The sequence below is a fragment of the Schistocerca piceifrons genome, chromosome 2 (assembly GCF_021461385.2).
Source record: "Schistocerca piceifrons isolate TAMUIC-IGC-003096 chromosome 2, iqSchPice1.1, whole genome shotgun sequence".
NCBI classification, from domain to species: domain Eukaryota; kingdom Metazoa; phylum Arthropoda; class Insecta; order Orthoptera; family Acrididae; genus Schistocerca; species Schistocerca piceifrons.
In genome coordinates this window covers 718,341,540-718,368,341 of record NC_060139.1, presented here as the reverse complement: position 1 = coordinate 718,368,341, position 26,802 = coordinate 718,341,540, and the positions used below count along the sequence as shown (strand labels likewise).

Sequence of the window (26,802 nt, the reverse complement as noted above, 5' to 3'; positions counted from 1 at the left end):
GTAATCACATTCCATATCAATGAATGTCTATAGTTGCTCAGGACATGATGAGTAACTGGTTGCCCAAGTTTTGTGTCCCTTAAATGATAATCACAGACCAAGACACTAACTTCATGTTGGACTTGATGAAACAGTTCTGTCATTTATTATAAGTTTGGGACCTAAGGACTATCCCGTTGCACCTGAAAACCAGTGGTAGAACTATGTGCAGACATCATACCATTGTTAGGATGTTGAGTTACTGTGTCAACAGCCACCGTAATGACTGGTATGTTTACTTACCATTTGTCATCACAGCATATAATTCCAAAGTACATATCAGTACTGAGATTTCTCGGTTTGAGGTAATGTATGGGAGGGCGATGCCATTGGAGTTCGGTGTAGTCAAACCAAAGATTGAGAGGAATGGGGAGTCGGTTCAGAATCTCACTGAGGCATTAAGAGAAGTGTAGAAATATATACAGAGAACAAACGCCAAAGCCCTGGAGCATTAGAAAGAGGTAGGGAAACATACAGAGAACTTGCCTGAGTATAGAATAGTGCAGTGGGTGCTGCTGTCAAACCCGTATAACCCGAAAGGTAAGACCGAGACATTTATTATGTGGTACCTGGGGCTATACCAGCTGATAGAGATGACATCACCCCTAAATGTCATGATACAATTGCCACCTCAAATGACCATAATTAACATTGGACACCTGTGACCATTTCAAGGCACAACTACCAGCCCCGACAACAAAGAAAAGAGCAAGGGAAGATAGGCAGAATAAAAACCAAAAGGATCTCACACCATAAACACAGTATCCTGTACAGATTGAGATCTTGGAAGTAAGAAAGAAGGTTGCAGAGTGCTATGAAATTTTCTTTAGCGTAAGTAGCTTGTAAGATTATTTTGGGGGTATAGGTTATGGAAGAGCATGCAATTGCTTCACAGTGTGATTTCACTGCTAGAAAGACTGTGGAGGAGAATCTGTAAATATTGTAGTTTTACATCATGGTTGCAGTCACCTTCGAAGGGATTTTTGTTTGGTACCTGTTCATGAGAGGAGTTGTGTGAGGAAATGTCATGTCTTTCAAAAGGGGAAGGGGGAAAATGATAGCTTAATTGTCCCAGATTGCTGCACGCTAGGGGCATCCTAATTCTGGCAGTCCTACCATTTTTACTGAAGGTGGAGTAGGAGCACTATAGGACCAGCAATTGAAAAGTGGAGTCAGTCTGTGAGGCATATATGGATGCCACAATTGATAGTGTAGTGCTCCTGAAAAGCAGAATACAGGCTGCACTTCCAATCTGGAATGAAATTCTATTTTATTGTGCACAGTTAACACAGTCTGTACTCTACACTGAGTACAGACTCTAGTCTCAGTTTATCAGGGGCAACAACAGAGTGATAACGGGATTAAAATGTGACTGTTGAAGACCATAATATACACTAAAAATCTCTTGCAATGTAAGTGCTTTCATTTCCAAAATATGATTTAAACAGTTTTTGTGTGTTTTCCAAATCTTTGTGTGGTTATTTGGTGCATCTGCAGCAATAATTCAGTTATCAGTTGCTAAGTGTGATCCTCAAAACTAAGCAGTAAGAAGCAATGCTTTACTTTATCCAAATTTACAAAACTGTAAATGAAGTTATAAAAATGTGTTTGTTTAAATTTGAGCAAACACCTAAGGAACTGCCTTTTTCCTAAACACTTAGCTACATTCTCCTGATGAAATATTCTAATTAAATATGGTAATAGAAAGTTCTTGGCACAACATGAGTAATGGATAATGCAGAAAGTAAAGGTAAGAATTCCCTGAATGGTTGAGGGACTGTCATTGATAGGCACATAAACAAGATGGAGAATGTTGCTGGACTTCTAATAAATCCTTCTTCAGAACTATAGTGTACATGTACAGTTGAGGCATGTCAGTAGTACAAGATTGTCAATTCTATTATCATAAAACCTTGTACACCCGTTGCTAGACAGTTAAACAGGAAGAAAGTATTCCAGAAAAGACACAAGTTAATAGCTAGTCTTTCAGTGTTGTAGACAGGAAATGAGATATTTTTATTGGAAGTGGATCATAACTTAAATACTTGAAGCAGTAATTGAAAGTATGGTTTTATAGTTAAAAAGAAAATGCCTGTGTATTCATTTCTGAGTGTGTGGCCCGTTATAGCAAAATTGCTCAGTTAGAGTACTGTAGAGGAAAACATTTCATTTTTAATTGAGTCAAGATAAGTTGGCAAGAAAATATGATGGTGTTAGCCTCTCAAAATCAATTATGAACTGCATTTTAATACACTGATGACCCAAAACATTTTGCCCACCTGCTTAATAGCATGTTGGTCTACCCTTTGAATGCAATACAGCAGTGATTCTGTGTGGCATGGATTCAAGAAACCCTTGGTAGTTTTCCAGAGGTACTTGCCACAACATGAATAATGCAGGGAGTAAAATCTATACACATCATGCAGTGCTCCTAAGTAATGCGCAGGTGATTTCAGGGTATGGAGCTGGTGGTTACAAGCATTCCCCGTGTCCCCCCTTGGATTCGGATCAAATTTGGTGGCCTAAACATCAACTTGAGTTCCCTGTTATGCTCCTGAAACCACTGTTGCATGATTCTGGTATTATGGTAAGAGCAGTTATCCTGCTGGAAGATGCTACCGATGTTGGGAAAGACATTACACAGGCCCTGTAGAAGCTCACATGATTGGCCCCCAGAGCAGAGACAACCCTACTCGCCTTGGCCCATGATATGTTGTATCCTCTGAGCAATAGTGTATCCAGACACAACCAAAAATCTGATTTAACAAGGAATGTGTCATTTAACAAGGTGACAGTTTTCCATTGAACCATGGTCCAGTCACTATGATTCCACGCCCACAGCAATTGTAATTGATGTTGTTGGTTCAACATGAGGACATGTATGGGTTGTCTGCTGAAGAGCCCTATGTTCAACAATGCGCGGTGAACAGTGTGCTGTGAAGCACTTATGCTTGCACCTGAACTGTACTGTCGTCAGATTTGGCCCAGATTACAACTTATCCTGCTTTACAAACCATGTTCTGCAATGAAGTGTAGATGTGCAACACCTTGTCACTTTACAATGTAACCATCTTTAGTGGGTACATTGAGTCAAAAAGATGTTGAGGTGTGTAATTCAACTTTAATGTAGTTTCTCCCCTTAAAATATCATCTGGGTTCAGTGATATGCGTTGACAGGCATTTTGTGGTGCGTTCACAAATAAATAATGTTGCTGACACACAGAAAATACTCTTAAGGTGTGTTTATTATATCATAACACAAATAATATTCATTGGGTTTAGTGCTCGCAGAACTGATTAAAGACTACGCCTCATGGCTACAACAGCTGATCCTTTTATAATAGACAATGGGTAAATGTTCACTTTACGTATTGTTTAAACTGAACGTAATAGGAATTACAATTGAAATTTGTGCTTTTATAAAACTGACTATGGATTTTAACTTTACAAATCATGACTACATGTTTCATATAAGTAGTATTGGCAATATTTGAGTTTTCATAATAAAATGTCACGCAGTATACATCGTTAACAGTACTTTAATTATTCAGTTAATTACTTCATAACTACAGTACAACTTTTGACCCTAACATAAATCTGGTCTCTTTACAATGAGATTTATCATTATTAATATTACTGTTCTATTTATTTATTCTACAAAGTATGAATTCAGCCTGTTTTTGCATTTGGGTTAACATATTTTTGATTTATAGTAAATCTTTGTATAGATTGATAAGAGTTGAATACTGTTGAAAACTTATATTTTGAGCACCAATGTTCAGTGTCCCACTTCTCCTCAAATTAATATAGAACACAACTATAGAAAAATACATATTTCTAAACAACTGAAATCCACATTTGGGTTTTGCTTGTTCTTTTATTACACAGTTGAAAGTTAAATGTCTCAAGTAGTTGTATTATTAAATAGTACAGTTATAGTTTCAGATGGTAAAAGTTATTCATGTATACAGGTTCTTAGTAACTATAATCTCGTGTTCTAGCAGTGGGGATGCTATAGTGTATATGGAGTCAATGTTTACAAGATAAAATGCTAATTAAATCTATTATCAATTACAGTGTATTTAATTGTTTTGTTAATTCATAAAGTAACACTTACAATGTAACAGTATATGTATTAAATGAAGCATAAATTGTTTTCTTCTCCTTCTTCTAACCTTACTTTGGTTATTCAGTTACACTGACTAGTAAATTGACAGATAGTAAATATGTCTCTTTATATCTTCAGTCGGGAGAGCACTTGCTCACGAAAGTCTTGGCCCAGCACACAGTTTTAATCTGCCAAGAAGTTTCATAACTTCAAAATTCTGTACATTCCTTTTACTGTGCCCTTCTGTTTCTGCAGTTAATAATTGTTTTCCTATGTGAGCATACTTCAGTGATAGATCAGTCTCGTCCTAGAATACTCCTTCCTAGAACAGTATCATAGTGTACGTGAGTGTTAAGCCATAATGTTTGTGTAGGCAGTGGCGAAGTTCTGCCTATCATACCAGTAACAGGATGACTGTGCATATCATATAATAACATAAATGACAAATAATATAAATATCCCCCACCATATTATAAAATTTTGTTCCATTAAAGTGATATCACATAAGCATTAATCATCTGAGTGTGTTATTTCCAGCATTTAACTAATATTTGTATAAGACTATATATACATATAAACAATATGGTAAAACCTGGCACACAGGGGCAATTAATGGGAAAATCATATTTCTTAAGTATTAATAGTCAATTAGTGTAAGGTGTTTCAACCAAGTAACAGTGTTCATCAATACCTGTCTAGTCCGCAGCTTGTGGTCGTGCGGTAGTGTTCTCGCTTCCCGCGCCCGGGTTCCCGGGTTCGATTCCCGGCGGGGTCAGGGATTTTCTATGCCTCGTGATGACTGGGTGTTGTGTGATGTCCTTAGGTTAGTTAGGTTTAAGTAGTTCTAGGGGACTGAGGACCATAGATGTTAAGTCCCATAGTGCTCAGAGCGATTTGAACCAATACCTGTCTATACAAAACGAACTAAAATATGATGAATGCAGACTTCATATCTAGCTTCAGTGCTAACTAATATAAGTTTTAGGATGTCATAGATCAGTTGTCTATGTATATATCCCATATGGCGAAATGTAATTGACGACAGGACAAAGTAACAATCTGTTATTTACTGAATTACCTTCCAAACAAATTTGAAAAATATTCTCATAACTTATTTACAATAAAGACACATATTTACAATAAAGACTCTTAAGTATAATCTGACAGCAGTTTCAAATTCTCATCACAGAAGATGCTTCTAGGTAGTATTGTTCCATTTAATTCATTACCTTTCTAGAAAATTATTTCATAATAATAAAATGTTTGGTATAGAATCAGACAATAAAATCTCCCCCCTCCCCACACACACACACACACACACACACACACACACACACACACACACTTTTTTTGAACATAAAAATACTCTTATTTGAGTTTGGGTAATCCCCAGTTGCTCCTTGAGTACTATTCTCTTTAAATAGTCTAGACTTGCTACAAGAAACACTCAGTTGGCCAAAGATATTAACAACATCACTTTCTTACATATGTTTTCCACACTTACCTGTTTTGCTATTTTCATCATCACAAGAAAGGTCCTATCACTAACTCATCAGATATGGTCAGTGTACTCTTTTGTCTTATTCCTTGATAAAAACATAACACAATATAGTTGATCGCCACATACCACAGTCTAAAATAAAATTCCCAAGCAGATAGCAACCTCATCTTAATCATCATCTCCAAAATATTTCAATACAATCTATACTTCAACACCTCAGTAAATCATGAAGAAATTCCCTACTTTTCATTGTCACAGCATATAGAGGCAACTTCTCGTATTTAAACATAAATGCACAACCCACCATATCCACCTTATAAAATATTCTGACTATAGTGTATCAATTCTCAATTTATAATTATCCAGCACACGTTCAATATTCGAAAATGACAAAACCTTTCCTCCAGCATAACTGAAACTTTAGCTGAGTTTACTTATAAAGTTAATCATATATGACCAAGTTCTTACCTATTACAGTTTTCTAGAACTGCATGTGTCTAAAAAATTCTTACCAATGCTTTCATTATAATAGCTATATTCAAATACCAACTATAGATCACTCAAATGACAGTAGCAAACCAACAAGTCTGATGGCCTGTCTTTTCAGTTATAATTACAGCACAAACATTCCTCAAATAGATCAAGAATTTGTGTATATGCAACTTCCATAAAATGAGACAGCACAGAAACTAAAAATACCTTTAATGTTATCAAATGAAAAAAAAAATTCTCTTCAAGAACAGCCAAATTTTGTACCGTTTCAAAATGCGAGACAACTTCTTCACCATACAAACATAAATGTTAATATATCTTTCAGTCACAACAGTGTAAAGTACCTTAAGTTTTGATGTTTCAGATATTTTCAGATTTAACTAATTAGATGCAAATGCCACTTCAAAAGCCTAAGAGGCTTTTGGACAATTAATACAGAAACTTGCCAGTAATACTGCTGTGAACTATACTTGAAAAACTCTAAAACGTATACACCTAGTACCTATTGGAGAAAGACAATATGATAACAGAAGATAACTTGAAAGATTTACAGAATAGTCAGAGAATGAAAGTGGCTCAGGAAACTGAAAATTTTGAAGCAAGATCCAAATTAGCTCTGAACTATGTGCTTGCCACTCACAGTATACAAATGGGCATATACCCCCGTGGAATCATTGAAGTTGTAGTGTACATAAATCATCACTATTTTGGAAATCTTCTGCTTCTATTTCTAACATAAATTTGTTTAAGTACAATTGTTTTGAATTGACTTTACACGTACACATCAAAAAGCACAAAAATAACTTGAAAGATACTTTAGACTTCTACATATTTCTTAGTATAACTGTGCTACAAACCCATAACAGTTTTGGATTCCCAGGTAACATTTTTACCTTTGTCATTCTTTGAAACAAATAAATATTTTCATTGATGCTTAAATTTGAAATAACATTTCATTCTACAGTTTCAAATACATATTTTCTAATATCCCAAGTTTCTTTTTTCAGATATTTTCTTGTTATTTTAATTTTATGGTACTTTAACTTCTTTTCAGTATATTTATTTCTACTTTTGATGAATCGGTACAATCAATTTCATTTATGACATGTGTAACACTTCGTTGCCAAACAGCATCCAAAACTGCCAACCTGTCTACATCAAATGCTACACTTTTGGTACTCTCCGACAAAAGTTCATTTTCTACAGTACAAAAGTTTTCCACTTCATTTATCTGATCTACTTCTACATTTACAATATCAGAGAAGGAAAGTTGCTACTCACCATATAGTGGAGATGCTGAGTCACGATAGGCACAATAAAAAGATTCACACAATTAAAGCTTTTGGCCATTACTGTATTATTGTTTGGATAATTTTGTGTTTGATGGTGTCTAACTTGTACAAAGCATTCTAATTACAGACTGTTACAAGATACGTATCTCCCTTAAAGGCTTTAGCGTGAGATAATTGTAAGATATAATTGCTATATCTTTACATACATTGCTGGATCACCAACTGTACCATTACAGAAATGTTTTCTCGCTATAGTAAGAAGTGCACACTACAGATGCTTGCAAGAATTGTGCTATTAACCTCATGTGGTACACTGCTACTTGCCACTGCAAAGCAGCTTACCACCCACCTTCTTACCTATACATCAGTGTAGCAGTATAAATGAATGTCTCTCTTTTTATCTTGACTGACTCTTGAGAGGGAATGAGCTATTTTTTATTAACCAGCTATGTAACGGCCATGGCTGGAAAATACCTCTTATTTCTATTTAGTTTATTTTAAAAAGAAACCTTTCTTTCTTTTACAGAATATGTGATGTTAACCTTGTTTTTGTATGCAGTTTGTCTTGAACAAATTACTGTAATTGTGTACAGTTTTATGTTCACTGTTGAACAATGTTGTGTATGAAACTTCCTGGCAGATTAAAACTGTGTGCATACTCGAACTCGGGACCTTTGCCTTTCGTGGGCAAGTGCTCTACCAACTGAGCTACCCAAGCACGACTCACGCCCCGTCCTCACAGCTTTAATTCCACCAGTACCTTGTCTCCTACCTTCCAAACTTCACAGAAGCTTTCCTGCTAACCAGCTGTGAGGACGGGGTGTGAGTCGTGCTTGGGTAGCTCAGTTGGTAGAGCACTTGCCCGCGAAAGGCAAAGGTCCCAAGTTCAAATCTCGGTCCGGCACACAGTTTTAATCTGCTAGGAAGTTTTATATCAGCGCACACTCCGCTGTAGAGTGAAAATTTCATTTAATGTCGTGTATATCCGTGTGGTAAATGGAAAAGTTCTATCCACCTTTCACAGCCACTGTTAGTATTTGTGTATCTCATAATGCTGAAAATGATTTTGAAAACGAGCCTTTAGTTAGTAGAAGATGTGAAAATTTTGTGATGCTAGATGAGACTTGGGTGGTGAAAATAACAAACACTGCCAACAAACATTTACACTTCTCTGTGAATTTTACAGTAAAGTGTAACATTGCATAGTTTAACAAAAGGATATCATAATACCTCAGTTTTAATTTTTAATCAGTTGACTCCTCATAGAGTATGTGCAAAGTTGTCTTTTGTTTTAAGAAACGCCATCTTAAAACCACCAAAATCTGTTCTAATTTGCGTGCATTTGTCGGCAAACAGTTTTGGTCAAGTGACCATCTTCAAGTCATGAATACAATTACAGCAGGTTAAAGGAAGGTTACTCAGTGTGAAATACATAATTGTTACAAGTTAGAGCATCTTTTATATGTGTCCAATGTTTTATACATTTTTTCTTTTAGTCACTAAGTGCCCAAGTTGGCAATTCATTGAACTATTCTGAATATAGTAGTTCGTGCTGCTGTTTAAACACAGTGAAGCTCTACATCACTATTTACAGAAAATATTTTGCTCTGGATTTACTGTAGCAACACAGTTCACACAAACCACTGCCTCTTTATCCCAGAAAACAAGAAAATTCTCTTCCTCCTCCGTGGAACATGATTGAGCTTCTCTCCTTTACACATTATTTTTATTACACAGTATTCTTGCCCAAATTTGAAAAAACCCAGCCAAGTCAAATCAGATGTTACAATATTCGGTAAAAACTTCCTTTCCATTTTATAATAATACTAGACATTAGTTTGTGTCAAATCTTCAAGATATACAGTGTGTACATACTTCTATATAACCCAGGCTCTGAGAAACTAGCTTCATATTTCCTCAACTAATAAGCAACAAGAATAACAATTAATATTTTTATTACCTGAAAATTTTCATGAGCAGCGAGTTCTCGTTATTTTGTAATGTTGGAATCAACATCACTGTGTTATCAGTTCTTCTGGCATGGATCTTAGAGTTCTTACTATTTCTGTCAATGTTTGGCATAGTCACATTAAATAACATTAATATATTTTGTTGAATCTGTGTAAACTTTCTGTAAACACTCCAGAATGTGAATGATTGTTATGCCTTCTTCAGAACGAAATTCTATCACAACATATAATTTCATCCAAGCACCATTGTCAAGTATTTTGTAAGATGCAGTCTGCAAACTGATAAAGCTCAAAGAGAAAGTGTCTCATTTTGAGTCTTCTTGTTCTTTGCTATTTCAAAAGCAAAAAGTATCAGTTATTACTTTTCAGTTGTCCTTCTAACTTTTTGTATAAAAATCTATACTTGGAAAGTCCTGTTTGGATTGTCGGCAATATTATGAAAAGGTTGGTTGGCTACTCACCATAAAGATGGCATGTTGTGTTGCACACAGCCACAATGAAAAGGCTTACATTCTAGCTCACGCACACACGCACGCGCGTGCGCCCACACACACACACACACACACACACACACACACACACACACACACACACACAAACAAAAAACTGCTATCTGGCCATTCAGGCCACAATGCAACATCGCGGTGAATGAAGGCTGGGTGGTGAATGGGGAGAGAAGAGCACTGTCTGGCAGAGCATGCAGGACTAGACTGCTGTAGCACAAGGCTGCCAGACACAGCATTGGAAGCTGTGGGTGAGGGAGAGGGTGTGGAGAAATGGGCAGTGGAAAAGGATGGTGGGTGCATTGTCATGCACGATGGACGTGAGGGGATGGTGAGTTAGGAGGTGGTGTTGGACAGAGGTGCCGAAACTATTGGATGGAAGGTGTGGGAACAGTAGGTTACTGTAGGTTAAGATTGGAATGATTTTAAGTGTGGAGAACGAGTTGTAAGGATAACTGTCAACTGTGCTTTTCAGAAAAGTTGATGATGGATGAAGATGGTGTGTGGTGGGAGACAGACATTGAAACCCATCATGTTAAGTTTGAATGTATGTTTTGCCACAGGATGGTCCACTTTGCTCATGGCCACAGTTTGATGACCATTCAGCCAGGTGAACAGTTGTTTGATAGTCATACCAATACAAAAATCTGTGCTTTGATTGCAATAGAGCTGGTATGACATGGCTGCTTTCACAGGTGGCCAGGACTGCAATGGGGTAGGATAAACCTGTGACAGGACTGGAATAGGAAGTGCAGGGTGTATGTTAGGATGTCTTGTTCCTTGTGGCAAGGGTGGGGGATTGGGAATGCCACAGGGACAGACTGTGGTGTAGTGGAGGTTATGTTGGCAAAGGAATGCTATTTTTGGAGGGGTGGAAAAGTGGGCTACCATGTGGCATAACATGCAGCTGAACATAACATGCTTGATTTCAGTGGTTGCTTCACAACTGCATCCACCTGGATGCTCCCCTCCCCTCCCCCACCAGCATTTCTGAACTGAGCAGATGGGAGGTATCCTTTAAAATGCATTCTCTGCTTCTGAAATTGTCCTGGCCTTAATTTATGATAAGCAACTGCTCCCGCACCCTCCACCCAATAGTTTATGCCTTCTCTGTCCCATACCTCCTCCCAGTTCACATCCCCTCACCTTCATTGCGCACCATTCTTTTTTAATGCACCCACTGGTCATTTTCCCTTCCTCTGCCCCTCTCCTTTCGCTCCTGATTTCCCCCTCCCCTCCCCTATAGCATCCCAACACTGCACCTAGCATCCTTGTCTTGCCACAGTCTAGTCCCTGCTCTCTCCACCAGTCAGTGCTCTCCTCACCCTCATGCCCCACCGCCACCCCACCCTGCTATCCTTCTCTCTTTCCCATTGCTCTCCAGATTGCTGCTTCTGTTCAATGTGGCATTGCATTCTGACCCGAGTGGCCAGAGATAGCAGTCATGTGTGCACGAGATGTTCTTGCATGTGTGAATATGCGTGTTTCTTTCTTGAGCAAAAGCTAAAAGTGTAAAATAAATGTATGCTTGGATAGATTAATGTTTCTGCAAATTCCATCTGAACTTCATCATATTCGTAATAACTGTAATGTAGATGTCACACATGATCTTGAAGCACAATACAGTATACTGTTTTTGAAACCCATGACATTTGGATTTCTTTTCTGATATATTCTGTACATTGTTACTCTAAGCTACACTAATTAGAATCTTGTTTCTGATGCAATGACTAACAAATGGCCAACATTGAAAAGAATAAAGATTAGTAGATCTAGAACTTTCCTTCTTTCTTTTATGATCCTGTATTAAGAACAACATAAAATTTTACCAGTGTAGAACTTTTGGGGTGGCACTGATTCATACAAATATGTGTATCCTACATATTATATTACATAGTAATGAATAGTTTCATCGAATTAAAAGTTTTTCATTAATAGCTTTCTGTGCTAGATAAAATTGCACTGAAATCATGGCCTGAAAGTTGCAAAAATGTAATGCATGAAAATTTCACGTGGCAGGTCTGAAGGGAAACCTCCAGGTTTTGCAAGTAAAGCTGCTATTGGCATGACAGCAGGTGCAACCGGGGCCTTTGTGGGTACTCCTGCAGAAGTGGCTCTCGTACGCATGACGGCAGATGGTAGACTACCACCAGCAGAGAGGCGAAATTACCGCAATGTTGCCCATGCCCTTTGGCGGATTGCATCTGAGGAAGGTGTACTTGCACTTTGGCGTGGTGCTGGTCCTACAATGGGACGTGCGATGGTGGTAAATGCTGCACAGCTTGCATCATACTCTCAGGCAAAACAGTTTCTACTATCAACAGGTAAGTGTAACTTAACTTCTTGTAGTACTGAATTTTTTACTGATTTTGTTATTAGTTTCTTAATTTAAAAATACATAAAAATAAATAAATTAATTAATTAAATAAATAAATAAATAAATACATAAAAATAAATTTAAAAATACATGCAACTTGGTTCATTAGTGACATCAGAGATTTCAACTGATCTTTATAAATGGCATATATTTTGTACAGAAAGTGTAATATATAAAGGCATTTTACAAGAAATAACATGTTTGTAGAAAGTTTCTAAGGACACACACTTCTAGAAGTTATTCTTTTACTGTGCTGTTGGAAAACATGGAAATTTGCCAAGTACTGTATTTTATGAAAGCTCAGAGGTGCTATCTGTTCTTGATTTATTGTATCTCTAAATAAGACACAGAAAGGTGAATTAAGTGGTGTCTTTTAGAATGGTGTATATTTTTATTTTACTGATTGTTAAATCCTCTGTAAAATTAAGTAGATCACTGATAAAAATGTGACCCAGAGGTGGTGATCTACTGGATACCAATTACTCATTATCACAAGAACAAAATACACAAAGATACAATGCATCCCCATACAGAATTTACAGCTTCACTGTCTTTGTCAGAAAAGACAAATGTTGCATCTGATCCAGTATTGAAGAGTATGGTGCTGCTGATTAGGTAGTGGACTTTAACTCAGAAGGGGGTTCAAATCCCTGCCTTGCCATCCAGACTCAGGTTTTTTGTGGTTTCTCTAAATTAAGTTGCATGCAGTGTGTCTCCTTTGAAATGATATTATCATTTTCCTTCCTCATTCTTGTTTGTTCAAATTTATGATCCATTTCTAATCAACTTGTTATGAAACATTCAGTTCTAATCTTCATTTTTTTTAATTTGATAATGCACAACTTAACAGAATACCAGGAGAGGTGGAGATACCTCCATTGTATTTCTCTGCTTGTTTGTTAATATGTAGTTATTACATGGAAGAAGTGAAACTTTTGCAGTAGTCCTCCAAAGTAATACTCATAACTTTGGAAGACTTTCATAATTATACTTACTTCTCTCCCTCCCCCTCCCCCTCTCTCCCTCTCCCTCCCCCTCCCCCCATCTACCTCCCCCCCATCTCCCTCCCCTCATCTCCCTCCCCCCATCTCCCTCCCCCCAATCTCCCTCCCCCCCAATCTCCCTCCCCCCCATCTCCCTCCCCCCATCTCCCTCCCCCCCATCTCCCTCCCCCCCATCTCCCTCCCCCCCATCTCCCTCCCCCCCATCTCCCTCCCCCCATCTCCCTCCCCCCCATCTCCCTCCCCCCATCTCCCTCCCCCCCCATCTCCCTCCCCCCCATCTCCCTCCCCCCCATCTCCCTCCCCCCCCATCTCCCTCCCCCCATCTCCCTCCGCCCCCCCTCCCCCTCTCTCCGTCCCCCTCCCCCTTGAAACAAATGTTTAAATTAGAATAAAAAATGCTATCATACATACATATATATATTTTTCGCCTGAGATAGTTTTAAAATTAACAAGGGGACAGAATGTTTGGCCATTATTTACCTTTAATGGACATAATTCCAAGTGCTGTCAATACCCACATTCAAAAATGGACAAAGTAGAGAAAAAATGTATACCTAGCTTTCAGAGCGATTAATTTCGTCCTCAGAGAGAAAAGAGGGCTAGATTGGGGAAGGTTGGAAAGCAGGGACTGGTCACTCATGTTGAGAGAGACTTAGCTGGTGTGAGGATGAGGAGAGAGAAAACTCCTTTTTTCCCAGGTTGAGAGGAACTTATGTATTGTTAGGATGAGAGGTGACAAAATTCCTTGTCTCCCCTTGCCTTCAAATCTGGTGGCTCCCTCTCAACGTAGGATGTGAGTTACAAGCCCGTCTTTCAATCCTCCCTTTCTCTTTCCCCCCTGTGGCAGCAACTAACAGTTCCAAAAGGTAGGCATAGTTTTTTCTTTGTATTTTCATACAGTTAATTTTCTTTATCAGCATTATGCCCTATTTTGCACCCAGAAGGTAAATCCTGGCCACGGATTGTCTCTCCCTTTAATTTTCCAATAAATACAGATTTTGATGTTACTATTCCTGTACTTCAAAAATAAGTGAAGCATTCTTTTGAAATTGCATAATGTTTTCACTGCATTGTCTCTAATTAATTTTTCTATCTCTAATTTACATTTCAAGTTTTACAAAATATTTAATATTGTTAATTTTTTGTTTGTGTAGGTTACTTTCAAGAAAACATATTTTGCCATTTTGTAAGCAGCATGATATCTGGTTTGGTAACTACCATTGCTTCAATGCCTGTTGACATTGCAAAGACAAGGTGGGTAAGCAGTTTTATAAATTATTTCCGCTTATGAGAATTCGAACACTGTAGAGGAAATTGCTAATTTAGCATGTCAGGAGATGTAAAAAGCCATTTTGGTGTGTAATTAGTGTGATTTTTTTTCCGATCCATTGTGTTATGTGTGCAATCTACCCACACAATTTGTCATGAGAAACGTACACCAACTAGCGGAGATAAGTACAGTGCAGTTGGTGTTCAGTCTGAAATAAATGACTTGAAACATGACCTCTGAAACATGCTTTCTTGAGGATGAGTATGAGCATGAAATCAGCAACTGTTGTAATCTTGTAATTAAGGGGCGCAGGGGGTGATAAATTCTTTGTACCACTGTGATTTATCATGCAGAACCGTTCTTGCATGTGCATATGAATATAACGTATACAGTGGGTGATTTGAAATGATGAATTGCTTGAAAATCTCGTACAAGACTTATATGACATATTACAACATACAGTGAAGGTGCATCATTAAGATGTCCTGAAGGATAGCTGAGGAAAAGTGGTCTAAATTTAGCTTGCTGTGATACCAAACTTTGTGCAACAAGCAGTTGCTTTTCATATGCATACAGCTGGCTCAAGTTCCAGTGTTCTGATGGCCACAGAACTTGAAACACTTTAATACTTTGTGTCGCCTAAGGCTGCCAAATAACATAAATATCGCCTGTAATGAAACACAGGTGTAATTTTGCTGTATTGAAGGTCACAATCATGGCCAACAGCATAACAAAAAACATGGACCAATTGTTGGGCAACACACAACATTATCTCCAGTTTTACTGTCTGAGGATCTATAGTAACTGTTGAGGATGCAGAGACTGCTTGTTACCATGGGAAGATTCTTGGTATAATAGTTATCCCTCAGCTGGTTAACATTAAATGTGAGATGTTGCTGCAGGGTAATGCATGCCTGTGCTCATATTGAGAGAAGCCTTCAGATACATTACAGCCTTATAGTGGCCAAGTAGGTTCTCCTGAATCTCAGCCCTGTTGCACATATTGTGGGATGAAATAGAGACAAAACTAGAACAGTCACCTGAACTGTGGAAGAACTGACTCTCACAGGGCAGGAAACATAAACTGCAATTCCTCTTGAATAAATCTGGAACCTTACTGACACAGCGCATCATAAAATTAAGCTATGTATTGCAGCACATATTGGACACAACCTGCAGTTGACCAAATGTTCACACACAAAAATAAAACTTGAAGACATTATAATTTTAATTTTATTTATTGTTTGTATGAGTTCCATTAAATGTTATTATTTTTATAGTAAACTGCATCATGTATCAAGATGATAGATCATCATCTTTGGATGAGCATAGCTAAATAAAATTTCTGTATTTGTCACTGAACTTGCACTACAAAGAGGAAACTATGCTGTTACATTTAGTTACACACACACACACACACACACACACACACACACACACACACACACACACACTATCTGTTCAAAAGTATCCATATACCAGTAAGTAATGTGAACTAGGTCACTAAATGTCATGATAGGTGGACCCACCAGTGTAAAAGGAGATGGAGAGTATTGTGTTGTCAGTAAAATAGGAGAATGGGGCAATAAGGAGAGATCACTGACTTCAAACGTAGACTAGTCTTGAATGTTGCTTGAGCAACAAATCCATTAGAGACATTTCAACCCTTCTCAAGCTGGTGATGTGAATGTGAAGTGGAAATGCAATGGAACAACCTCAGCTAAAGCAAGACCAGCAGATGTCTTGTACATATGGGCAGGGTCCACTGAACATTGTGAAGGTGAGTTGTAAAAAATCATATGAAATCCATGGAAGGAGCCACTCCTGAAGTGCTACCAACTATCCAACTACCACAATGACTGTGTGTAAGGAGTTAAGAAGAATGGGGTACAGTGGTTGGGCAGCTCCTAATAAGCCACACATTTCTGCAGTCTATGCTAAGTGACACTTAAAGTGGCATAAAGAATGGTGCCACTGGATAATGGATGGCTGGAAATGACTGAGCTGGAGTGATGAGTCGCATTTGATTGAAAATTTTGAGTTGGCATTTGGCAGTCATGTCTAGTGCCAACAGTGACGAATGAAGGAGATGGTGTTACAGTGTGGGGTGTTTTTCATGGTTAGGGGGTGTTCTCCTTATTGCGATTAAGAAAGCGCTAAATGTGGAAGGATATAAACACGTTTTCCGTCATCGTGTACTGTGTGCAGTAGAGGAACAGTTTGGTGTTGATGATTCATTGTATCAACATGACAATACACTTTGTCATAAAGCAGCATCTGTGAGGCAATGGTTTATTTTCAATAACATTCTTGAAATGGACTCGTCTGCCCAGAGTCCTGGCCTGAAGGCAATGGGACAGTTTCGATATGAGTTAGAATGTTTGTGTCACTCCAGATCCCAGTGTCCAAAATAACTTCCTTTTGTTGTGTTGGCTCTTGAGGAAGAACTGGCTGACATTCCTCCACAGAAATTTACACCTCATTGAAAGTATCCCCAGGAGAGTTCAAGCCATCATAAAGACAAAAGGTGGACACACCATTTGTATGTGTCCTGATTCTTTTGACCATATAGCATAGAAATGATAGTGGTGCATTCCAGATGATAATCATGATTTGATTTTTGTACTGATCGTAACAGCCTTTTGTAACATAGGCACTAAGATACCACTTGTGTGTTTGTACAGCACAGTATCCAAAAAGTTGCGCCAGGGGGCCAATGGAGTACCTGTCCGATTTCATACAAAATTCGGCCATAATCTACTGCAAATGTGTTGATCAGATAACTCTTCCCAGCAATTACAAAAGTAATACAGGTCAGATCTATGTAGCTAAGGGCACCACAGGTGACCCATTAAGTTGAAACCTATATTACTCACTTCTGCTTGTAACTGAATTCTGTTAACACTGTCAGTGTTGTGGATAGACATAAGCAGGTTGAGTAAACATGTTTAGCCTTCTAAAAGGATTTTGCATTAGTGCCACAGTGATTCCTACTCCAGAAAATGTTCTCATATGATTTTCTGTTGGATTGCAAGCATCTTGACTGGTAGAATGCAGCATGTTATTTTTGATGGAGAGTCATCAACGCACATTGAAATATTATCTAACATACTATAGGAAAGTGTAATAGGACCACCTTTTGGAAGCTATGAATAAATTAATGAATTAGCAGGTATTCTTTGCTACAATTTCATACATTTTCCAGATAATGTTGTTTTATTTTAGGAAAAGTAATGTTATTCGGTCGGATATTCAACAACTGTCAGCATGAAGCATAGACTGGGAAATAGTTTCCAGCACACAAAAAGCTAATGTTTCCCACCATGTGTTCAATTGTGTAGATGTAGATTTCTATATTGAATTATATAGGTGATTTGCAGTATATTAGAGATGATTTGTGAGAAAAATCTTTAGTAAAGATTTCTCTGAAAGTGAGAGAGGGGAAACTATTTTCAAAATCAACAGTGGCTGAGGGAAATAAAGAATACTAAATATTAGTTTGATGTATTCTGCCACAACTTCTTTCACTGTGCTAGCCTCTTCATGTCAAAGTAGCACATACACCCAACATCCTCAAATATTTGTTGGATATCTGTCTTCCTCTTCAGTTGTTGTCCTCATGAGCTCCCTGTAACACCAAGAAGTCAATTATTCTTGTAACACCACATCACAAATGTTTTATTCTCTTATTGTCCTGTCCCCCTCCCCCCTGCCAGGTCATTATTCACTTACATATGGTGGTGTGCCCAAAACATATGTTGTGGGAAATTTCTTCCAAAAATTAAGGCCTATGTTTGATACTAGTAGACTTCTTTTCATGAGGAATGCCCTCTTTGCCTATGCTAGTCTGGTTCTTACAGCCTTCTTGCTTCATTCATCACATTATTTGGCTTCAAAGGTAGCAGGATTCCTTCACTTTGCCAACTACATGGCCCTCAATTTTGATGTTACATTTATAGCAAATGTCACTTCTGTTACTTCTCATTACTCCAGTCTTTCTTTGGTTTTCTCTGTCCATAATCTTTGGTCATTAGTCTGTTGAATCAGTTAAAAAAGTCATGTAATTCTTTGTTAAAGGATATCTACCTCCTCACATTCTCTGATGAATTATGTTATCAGAAACGCCCTGAGTTTTAATCCAACTTCTGAATCTTACTTTTATTTGTCATTGTTTCATTGGTGTTCAGATTGAACAGTATGGGAAGAAGAATGCATCCCTATTTGCTGTCATTTTTGATTCAGACACTACTTTCTTGGTCCCCCTTTTTATTGTTCCCTCTTCATTCTTGTACATTCATACATACTTGTCCTTGTACGTAGCTCATACATGGAGACAACACTGGGAAGTCCTGAGTAGAATAGAGGCATTGGCGAGGGTAACGATAGTACACTAACCATGCTGTGAGGTATTGAGCAGTAAACAGTCACATAAACAAGACTGACTGACAGTTAAGCTGTCTGACAATGGTCTCCTACGAGCTAACAAAAGTCATATGTACACAAATAGCTATGTTACATTGATGCTGTGGCCTCAGTGTGGTGAGACATGGACCGAGTGAGAGGAACGAGGTGGAGGGGGAGGGGTGAAGACTATGGGGAAAAGCAGCAAGAGAATGGGATAGGAATGTGGCATAAATGACCTCATCCTGGTGCAAGCACAAGAAGCCATGTATGGTACCCAATGAAATAGTTGGGTCATCTGAGGAGGCCCTAGAGAGAGTGAAATAGATCCTCTGTCTATTAATTTAGACCCTCCAAATTGATTGTGACATAGAGGTGATTTTTGTCTTGTTACTCTGTTGTAAAGTATGACTAACAGATTGGTTGTTCTTGACATGCAGTTGCCTTGAAAAACTTCAGTATTCAGTTATGTGGTTTTACATTTTTATTTCTATTTTAATGCATTTAAACTGTGTGATATTACATTTGCCAGTAAAAACTTGTTTAAAATATTATGTATTCATAACTCCTAATAAGAAAAAAGTGAATGAACTCTTTATCATTACAGAATACAAAATATGAAGATGGTTGATGGAAAACCAGAATTCAAAGGTGCCGTTGATGTGCTGATGAAAGTGGTTCGTAACGAAGGCTTCTTCTCTCTGTGGAAAGGTTTCACTCCTTACTATGCTAGACTTGGACCCCACACTGTGCTGACTTTTATTTTCCTAGAGCAAATGAATGCATTTTACAGTGTCCGTGTACTTGGACAAGATGCCAGCAAGACAAGTGGTCTGTAACATATGCCATGAAACCTTTCCCATTCCATTGTATAGTAACCTTGCCATAAATGCAAGCACCAGCACCATCTTTGTCATTGGTAATATGTTTTATACACAATATTGTTCTCTGAGACTCTTTTTATTGAAAAGAAATCCCTCTCTCCTCCGCCTCTAGTCTTTACCTGTTTTCATTGCAGTATTTGATGTTCGTCCCTTTGTTAGCATCAACTCAACAACACACAAAATGCTGTTTATAGTATGAGTCAGATTAACTTAAATGATTAATGGGTTTGCTAAGTGGGCATTAAAAATTTCTTTATAAATGAATGCAATAGCTGGTTTCTTAATTTTTTTAATTAATACAATACCATTGTTATACCCCTTAAAGCCAACATGGAGCAATTACCATAAAAAGTGGTTCCCTTTATCATTTTAGTCAGTTTGCTGTTCATTTAGGCACAGTTGAATCATTCCACAGATTACAAGTGTTTGAAATGCATTTAAAAAAAAGATGAAACAGATAAAGTAGGGAGGGATTGTGAATAGCTTCTCATACACATACTCTGCCTTTTTAGTTCCTGTCTGGAAAAATCTTTTAATACTCAGGAATTTTTATGTCACTCATGGAAATGAATGTATTTATTGCATTTGACCAAAAAAAAAAAAATACTGATGCGTCTTCACAAAGATATTTGCTGCCTCTGTAGTTGACTGGTATGGAGTATATTCACAACTACAGAATAAGAAACAATTTGTGTTGTAACTTTGGTACTTGTCAAAACCCGTATGATATTCCATGTTCAGGATGTGCTGCTGGAAACTGGATAGTATGGATTATTCTAGTGGAGGAGTAGGTTAAATGTAGGACAATGCTTGGAAAATGTGACTGGTGTAAGACATGCAAAATGCAGCCTTGATCCGAAAATTTCAGTTTCTTTAGGTTGCTGAACATTATGATAAAGAAATGGTTTTAAACATTGAAAAAATAATGATTGATTGTGAAACACAAGTATCCTTAGCTGCCCAAATTTGACAGCTGTACTTAGGCACAAAATGTCATTATTATTCTTGGGGGAAGACTATTTTTAATAACCTCAGTTCACGTAGAAATAATGAAACGTGTTTCTTATTTATAAAAATATCTATTGAATTTGATACAAAAGAGCAAAGACAATAATTGTTTTTCTGCATAATGCAGCATATTGCTGTCATCTTGTCAAATTATTTTACTCTTGTAAACTGGCTTACACCAGTACAAATGTAGACTGTAACAGAACTGTAATTGGTTACAATAGATGCATCTACAATATTTCAATATGAGTGTTATGTATATTTAATGCAAGATAAATTTTGTTTTACTAGAAAAAAGAAATATTATAATATTGTACAAATGTGAAAGATTTATAGATGAAATTTATATTTTGGATTTATAGTTTTTAAATGTTGTTATGTAATGTTGATGAGTGATGAAAGTTGAGTGTTGTGTAAGTAAAATTTGTGATGTAGTTGTTAATGTTATTGTAAAGCGCTACATGCGAGATTTTGTGTGAATATGTAATGTAAATATACAGTATTTAATATAATAATGTTTTCTTTAATCTTTGATCACTTAACCAAAAGTTATAAAATCTGTGTAAAATAGTGACAAATGAACAAGAAACAGAAATGGAAAAAAAGTAGGTGAAATAACTGTTGTGATTCTAGGTATGGTGTATTGTAACTACAGTATTCAGAAGAAAATTTCTTCTCCAGTGATCAATATGGACAAAGGGACATATTCTTAATGAATCTGTAGAAAAGTATATACTGTTATACAACTCATTGAAAAAGCCTTGATGGCTCCCTTTTGTGGGTAGTAACCTCACCAATTAAGACAAATTTAGTGATTTGCCTCATAGCTTCAGTCTGCTGGTATTTTTCTCAAAAATTCAAAATGCCAGGAGAGGTTCTGTGGTGTTTAGGAAGTTGAGAGAGGTACTAGTAGATAGAATCTGTTTATCAGACTGAAGGATGCCCAAATACCTCAATTGGTAAGAACAGAGACCAGGACAGATGATGATTGTTTCCATTCCAGTACATAATATTCTCTCTCTCTCTCTCTCTCTCTCTCTCTCTCTCTCTCCTGTGTGTGTGTGTGTGTGTGTGTGTGTGTGTGTGTGTGTGTGTGTGTGTGGAGGGAGGGGGGGGAGTGCATCTACGTTTTTTGATGGAGTGTTCTACTGCCCAACCAACCTGTGGCCAACCATTCGCTATGAGTGATCTACTTATGAAAGATCCAGGTGCAGAAACTATCTCATGCCTCCATGTATCCTACCACTGGTACTCCCTATCCCATTAATCATTACCACCTGTGAAATCAGCCGTGGGGCAGAACATGCTGCTAAGTATAACATCGTCAACTCTGCCATCCTTGAACACTGTCACTCCTGAGTGGTATGCTAGGAACGGTTTCTCTAAAATATCATTTGGTCCTGCAATCCTCCTAGTTTCAGTGCTCTGTATTTCCTAACATGCACTTTCAACTATTCTTCGCACCCTATTTCTTTCTTCTCGCACCCATCAGCTTATTTCTCTGCCTCTCACTGTAGTTGATGGTAGGCATGTTTATTCCAAATTCCTTAATTCTAAAACAAATAAGTGTTGGTGATACCTGTAATTTATCCAACCTGCCCTATAACCTTTCTCAAACACGGGGACAACCTGTGTTCTGACCCAGTCATTTACCAGCTGTTTCTCCAGCACCTTTTTCTTACCAGTTGCTCTCTATACTGCACACCTTGCACATCTTGATCTCATGATTTGTTTTTAATGACCTCATTGTGTTAAGGAAAGGAGAAGCAAGTAAAATTTGCTTTTAAATCACTGTTGAGAGACCCTGTCCAAAATCTTAGCAAATTGTCTCCCTTTTCTATATAGCAGTGACCTAGTTATTAATATCTCCATATCCCCATATACAGAGTGAACATGAATAAAGCCAACAACCTGCAGGAACAGATTCCTGACTGGAAATGGAGGGAAAAAGTTCCTATGACCATTTGTCCAGAAATGGACGGTTTGCATGCAAAAACAGTAAATTGTCGCAGAACATAGTATAGAGCTGCACCACACCCACATCACAGCAGATGTTCAAAGTGGCCTCCTTGGGCTGCAATGCGCGCATTCCCACATCACATTATGGATTGCTGCACTCTTTAGCACATTCTGGCCTCTCTCTAAATAGCGTCACAGGTGTTGTGAACATGCTTTTGAAGGGTCTGCACATCAGGAACTGGTTCAGCTTACATAACACTTTTCTGTTCCTGGAAGTTTAAGTCCGTTGATCTAGCAGGCCATCCTGCAGGGCCTCTGTGTCCTATCCAATGTCTGGGGAAGATGCTGTTGAGGTGTAGGCAAACTATGATGCGGAACTGGGGTGGTGCTCCATCACGCAGAAACCTCATAACCTGTCATAATGCCAAAGGCACATTCTCAAGCTGCCCAGGCAGAGTATTTGGTGGGAAGTTCAGGTATGTTCCTCCATCAAGGTGGTGCGGAATAATAACCTGTCTAAGTATGTGGTCACCAAGAATCCCTGCCCACACATTGATGCTGAACCGATGCTATGAGACACGTCAACGAATCCCTGAGGATCTTCTGTAGTCCACAATGATTATACAGGCTGATGATGCCAGTTTTGGTAAAGGTTGCTTTGTCAGTAAAGAGGACTGATGATAAAAATCCCGCAATTGTGATGGTCTGGTGCAAAAAACATTGACAAAATCCTTCCCATAGAGGGAAATCCACTGCCAATAGATAATCCTTGCACTTATTGCAGCTGTTAGGGATAGTAATGGTTATCATGCAGGATACACATAATCATACTTCAGCTTAACACCATGTTGACGGGCCACTTGTTTGGAGCTTCTACTAGGGTTTGTATCAATATCATGTAGAACCTGGTACTCAAAAATATACTCAGTATGCCACCTCCCTGCACGTTTGTCTGTCTGAAAGGACCCACAATCACACAAACACCCAAAAAGGGCTTGAAATGTTGTGAGATGTGGTTGTTGTCTGTGAAGGCAATTGTTTTGTTATAGCCACGCTGCCTCTCGACTGTTTCCCATCTGCTTGGCCATACACAAACGCCATCTCAGCTTCATCCCAACATTGATACCGGACGGTTCTGCTGCTTACAGTTTGCTGTGTCAATCACGCAGCCTGGAACACAAAACAAACCCATTGCACGTGGTCAGAGGAACTTTCATTCCTCAGCACCATCTGCAGTTGAAATGCTGCATTCCCAGACACATGCTCAGACCTTCTCACCTCCATTTCCAATTAGGAATCTGCAGTTTGTGTTTATTAATGTTCACCTTGTATAATTAGTGTGCATTTAAACACTTTTCTGGAGGCTGTTGAACATAGGTAGCTTAGAAGATGATTGTTTTTGTCCCTTGTCTCTGATCCAAAGTTAGTGTCATAGGAGGACAGTACCAACCGTTCCTCCTCCTGCTATTATAGGTGAGTATTGCTGTTATTCACTAACTCAGATTTAGTGAATTGCTGCAGCGATTAGTATACCGCACTTCTGTTTGAGAGGAGTGGAATTCAGGTACCCAACTGACCATTCAGATGTAGATTCTTCCTGGTTTCCGTGAATTATTTGGGTGGATACCAGGATGCTTCCTTTGAAAAGAACAAAGCAGATTCCCCTTAAAATGTGACGCCATTGCAAACCTCAATCTCAACAGTATGTTAAACTCTTCCTTTCTTTTTCATAAATGGAAATTGTCTATTGACAACAATATTCGTTAAAAACTAAATGTACTTTGAGAATGTGGCTAGTACATCCAACTGCTTAGATGTTTAAAAAGTGATGTATGTGAGCCCCACATTTAATTTTAATTACTTCTGTCTGTACAGTGAATGGGTATTAAGTGAAGAATTACATTAAAATATTTTACGAGATATCAGTAGATGAGGTCTTCCAAAATTATTAACTTTTTTATTTCTATTCCTTCAATTTGCTAATTGTTTTCATTGTAAAGTAAGGTAAATCCCATCCCTTTACCAGATCTACAAGCTTTCTCTTTTCTGCTTCTCGTCAATGTATATACGTTATTGTACAACCTATTTGTTTTCTCCTTCCTACCAGTTACTGACCAAAACTAAATGAGCCCATCTCTCTTCAAAGTCTAAAGAAAGTCTGTTTATGCAAAATAAGTAATTGACTTCTAAAACATTGCCATTTGAGACTTACTGAGTGAGGTGACATAGTAGGAAGATTCTGGATTCGCATTTGGGATGACTGACGTTAAAATCACCATCTAACCATCTAGGTTTAGGTTTTCATAGTGTCCTTAAATCACAAAAGACAAATGCCAGGATGGTTCTCTTGAGAAGGTGGTGGCCAATTTCCTGTCCCAGTATGATTTTATGCTCTGTCTGTGAAGACATAGTAGACTGGAAGTTAATCCCAAATGTTCTGTACTCCTCCCCCCATTTACAATTTTCATAGCTAGTAGAGATTCTCACTGAAGAGTTATGGTTGGCTTTTGAGGAGTTAACAGTTTGTGGCACTGAATTTTAAAGTTTAAACTTTTTTGATTTCTTCACAAGTGGATATATTGGCCTCCATTTGACTTAGTAATCTGTTACTGTACATAAATTAACTTTTAAATTCAGCAATGCTAACTGCACAATGGATTTACTAAAATGAAAGTCATGGAGTTGGCAGTATTAAGATGATTATGTTGTAATGTTTTCTCATAAAACTTTATAATTTGTTAGGTGGTGCGGCATGGAAATCTGTAGATAGAAAATAAAGCATGTCCTGTTAGGAAATTTTCATTTAAAATTTTTGTTTCCCCTCCCAGAATGAAACATGTGGAAACTAGAACTGGATACACCATAGTCATGATCTCACATGAATCCTTACTTGTCATTCAAAAGTTCAAAATAGGTATATACACTCCTGGAAAAGGAAAAAAGAACACATTGACACCGGTGTGTCAGACCCACCATACTTGCTCCGGACACTGCGAGAGGGCTGTACAAGCAATGATCACACGCACGGCACAGCGAACACACCAGGAACCGCGGTGTTGGCCGTCGAATGGCGCTAGCTGCGCAGCATTTGTGCACCGCCGCCGTCAGTGTCAGCCAGTTTGCCGTGGCATACGGAGCTCCATCGCAGTCTTTAACACTGGTAGCATGCCGCGACAGCGTGGACGTGAACCATATGTGCAGTTGACGGACTTTGAGCGAGGGCGTATAGTGGGCATGCGGGAGGCCGGGTGGACGTACCGCCGAATTGCTCAACACGTGGGGCGTGAGGTCTCCACAGTACATCGATGTTGTCGCCAGTGGTCGGCGGAAGGTGCACGTGCCCGTCGACCTGGGACCGGACCGCAGCGACGCACGGATGTACGCCAAGACCGTAGGATCCTACGCAGTGCCGTAGGGGACCGCACCGCCACTTCCCAGCAAATTAGAGACACTGTTGCTCCTGGGGTATAGGCGAGGACCATTTGCAACCGTCTCCATGAAGCTGGGCTACGGTCCCGCACACCGTTAGGCCGTCTTCCGCTCACACCCCAACATCGTGCAGCCCGCCTCCAGTGGTGTCGCGACAGGCGTGAATGGAGGGACGAATGGAGACGTGTCGTCTTCAGCGATGAGAGTCGCTTCTGCCTTGGTGCCAATGATGGTCATATGCGTGTTTGGCGCCGTGCAGGTGAGCGCCACAATCAGGACTGCATACGACCGAGGCACACAGGGCCAACACCCGGCATCATGGTGTGGGGAGCGATCTCCTACACTGGCCGTACACCACTGGTGATCGTCGAGGGGACAATGAATAGTGCACGGTACATCCAAACCGTCATCGAACCCATCGTTCTACCATTCCTAGACCGGCAAGGGAACTTGCTGTTCCAACAGGACAATGCACGTCCGCATGTATCCCGTGCCACCCAACGTGCTCTAGAAGGTGTAAGTCAACTACCCTGGCCAGCAAGATCTCCGGTTCTGTCCCCCATTG

The 26,802-nt window shown here is 38.7% G+C and overlaps 1 protein-coding gene across 1 annotated transcript in view; it reads left to right on the top strand.

Annotated features, from left to right (window-relative positions):
- LOC124776744 (mitochondrial 2-oxoglutarate/malate carrier protein-like) overlaps positions 1-20,403 on the top strand; it is a 40,939-nt gene extending 20,536 nt beyond the window's left edge. The window contains exons 3-5 of the mRNA XM_047251869.1: positions 11,925-12,229; positions 14,441-14,540; positions 19,565-20,403. Of these exons, the coding sequence (XP_047107825.1) occupies positions 11,925-12,229; positions 14,441-14,540; positions 19,565-19,796 (637 nt within the window). The 3' untranslated portion in view covers positions 19,797-20,403. The remainder of the gene's footprint in view (positions 1-11,924; positions 12,230-14,440; positions 14,541-19,564) is intronic.
- Positions 20,404-26,802: the final 6,399 nt, after the last annotated feature.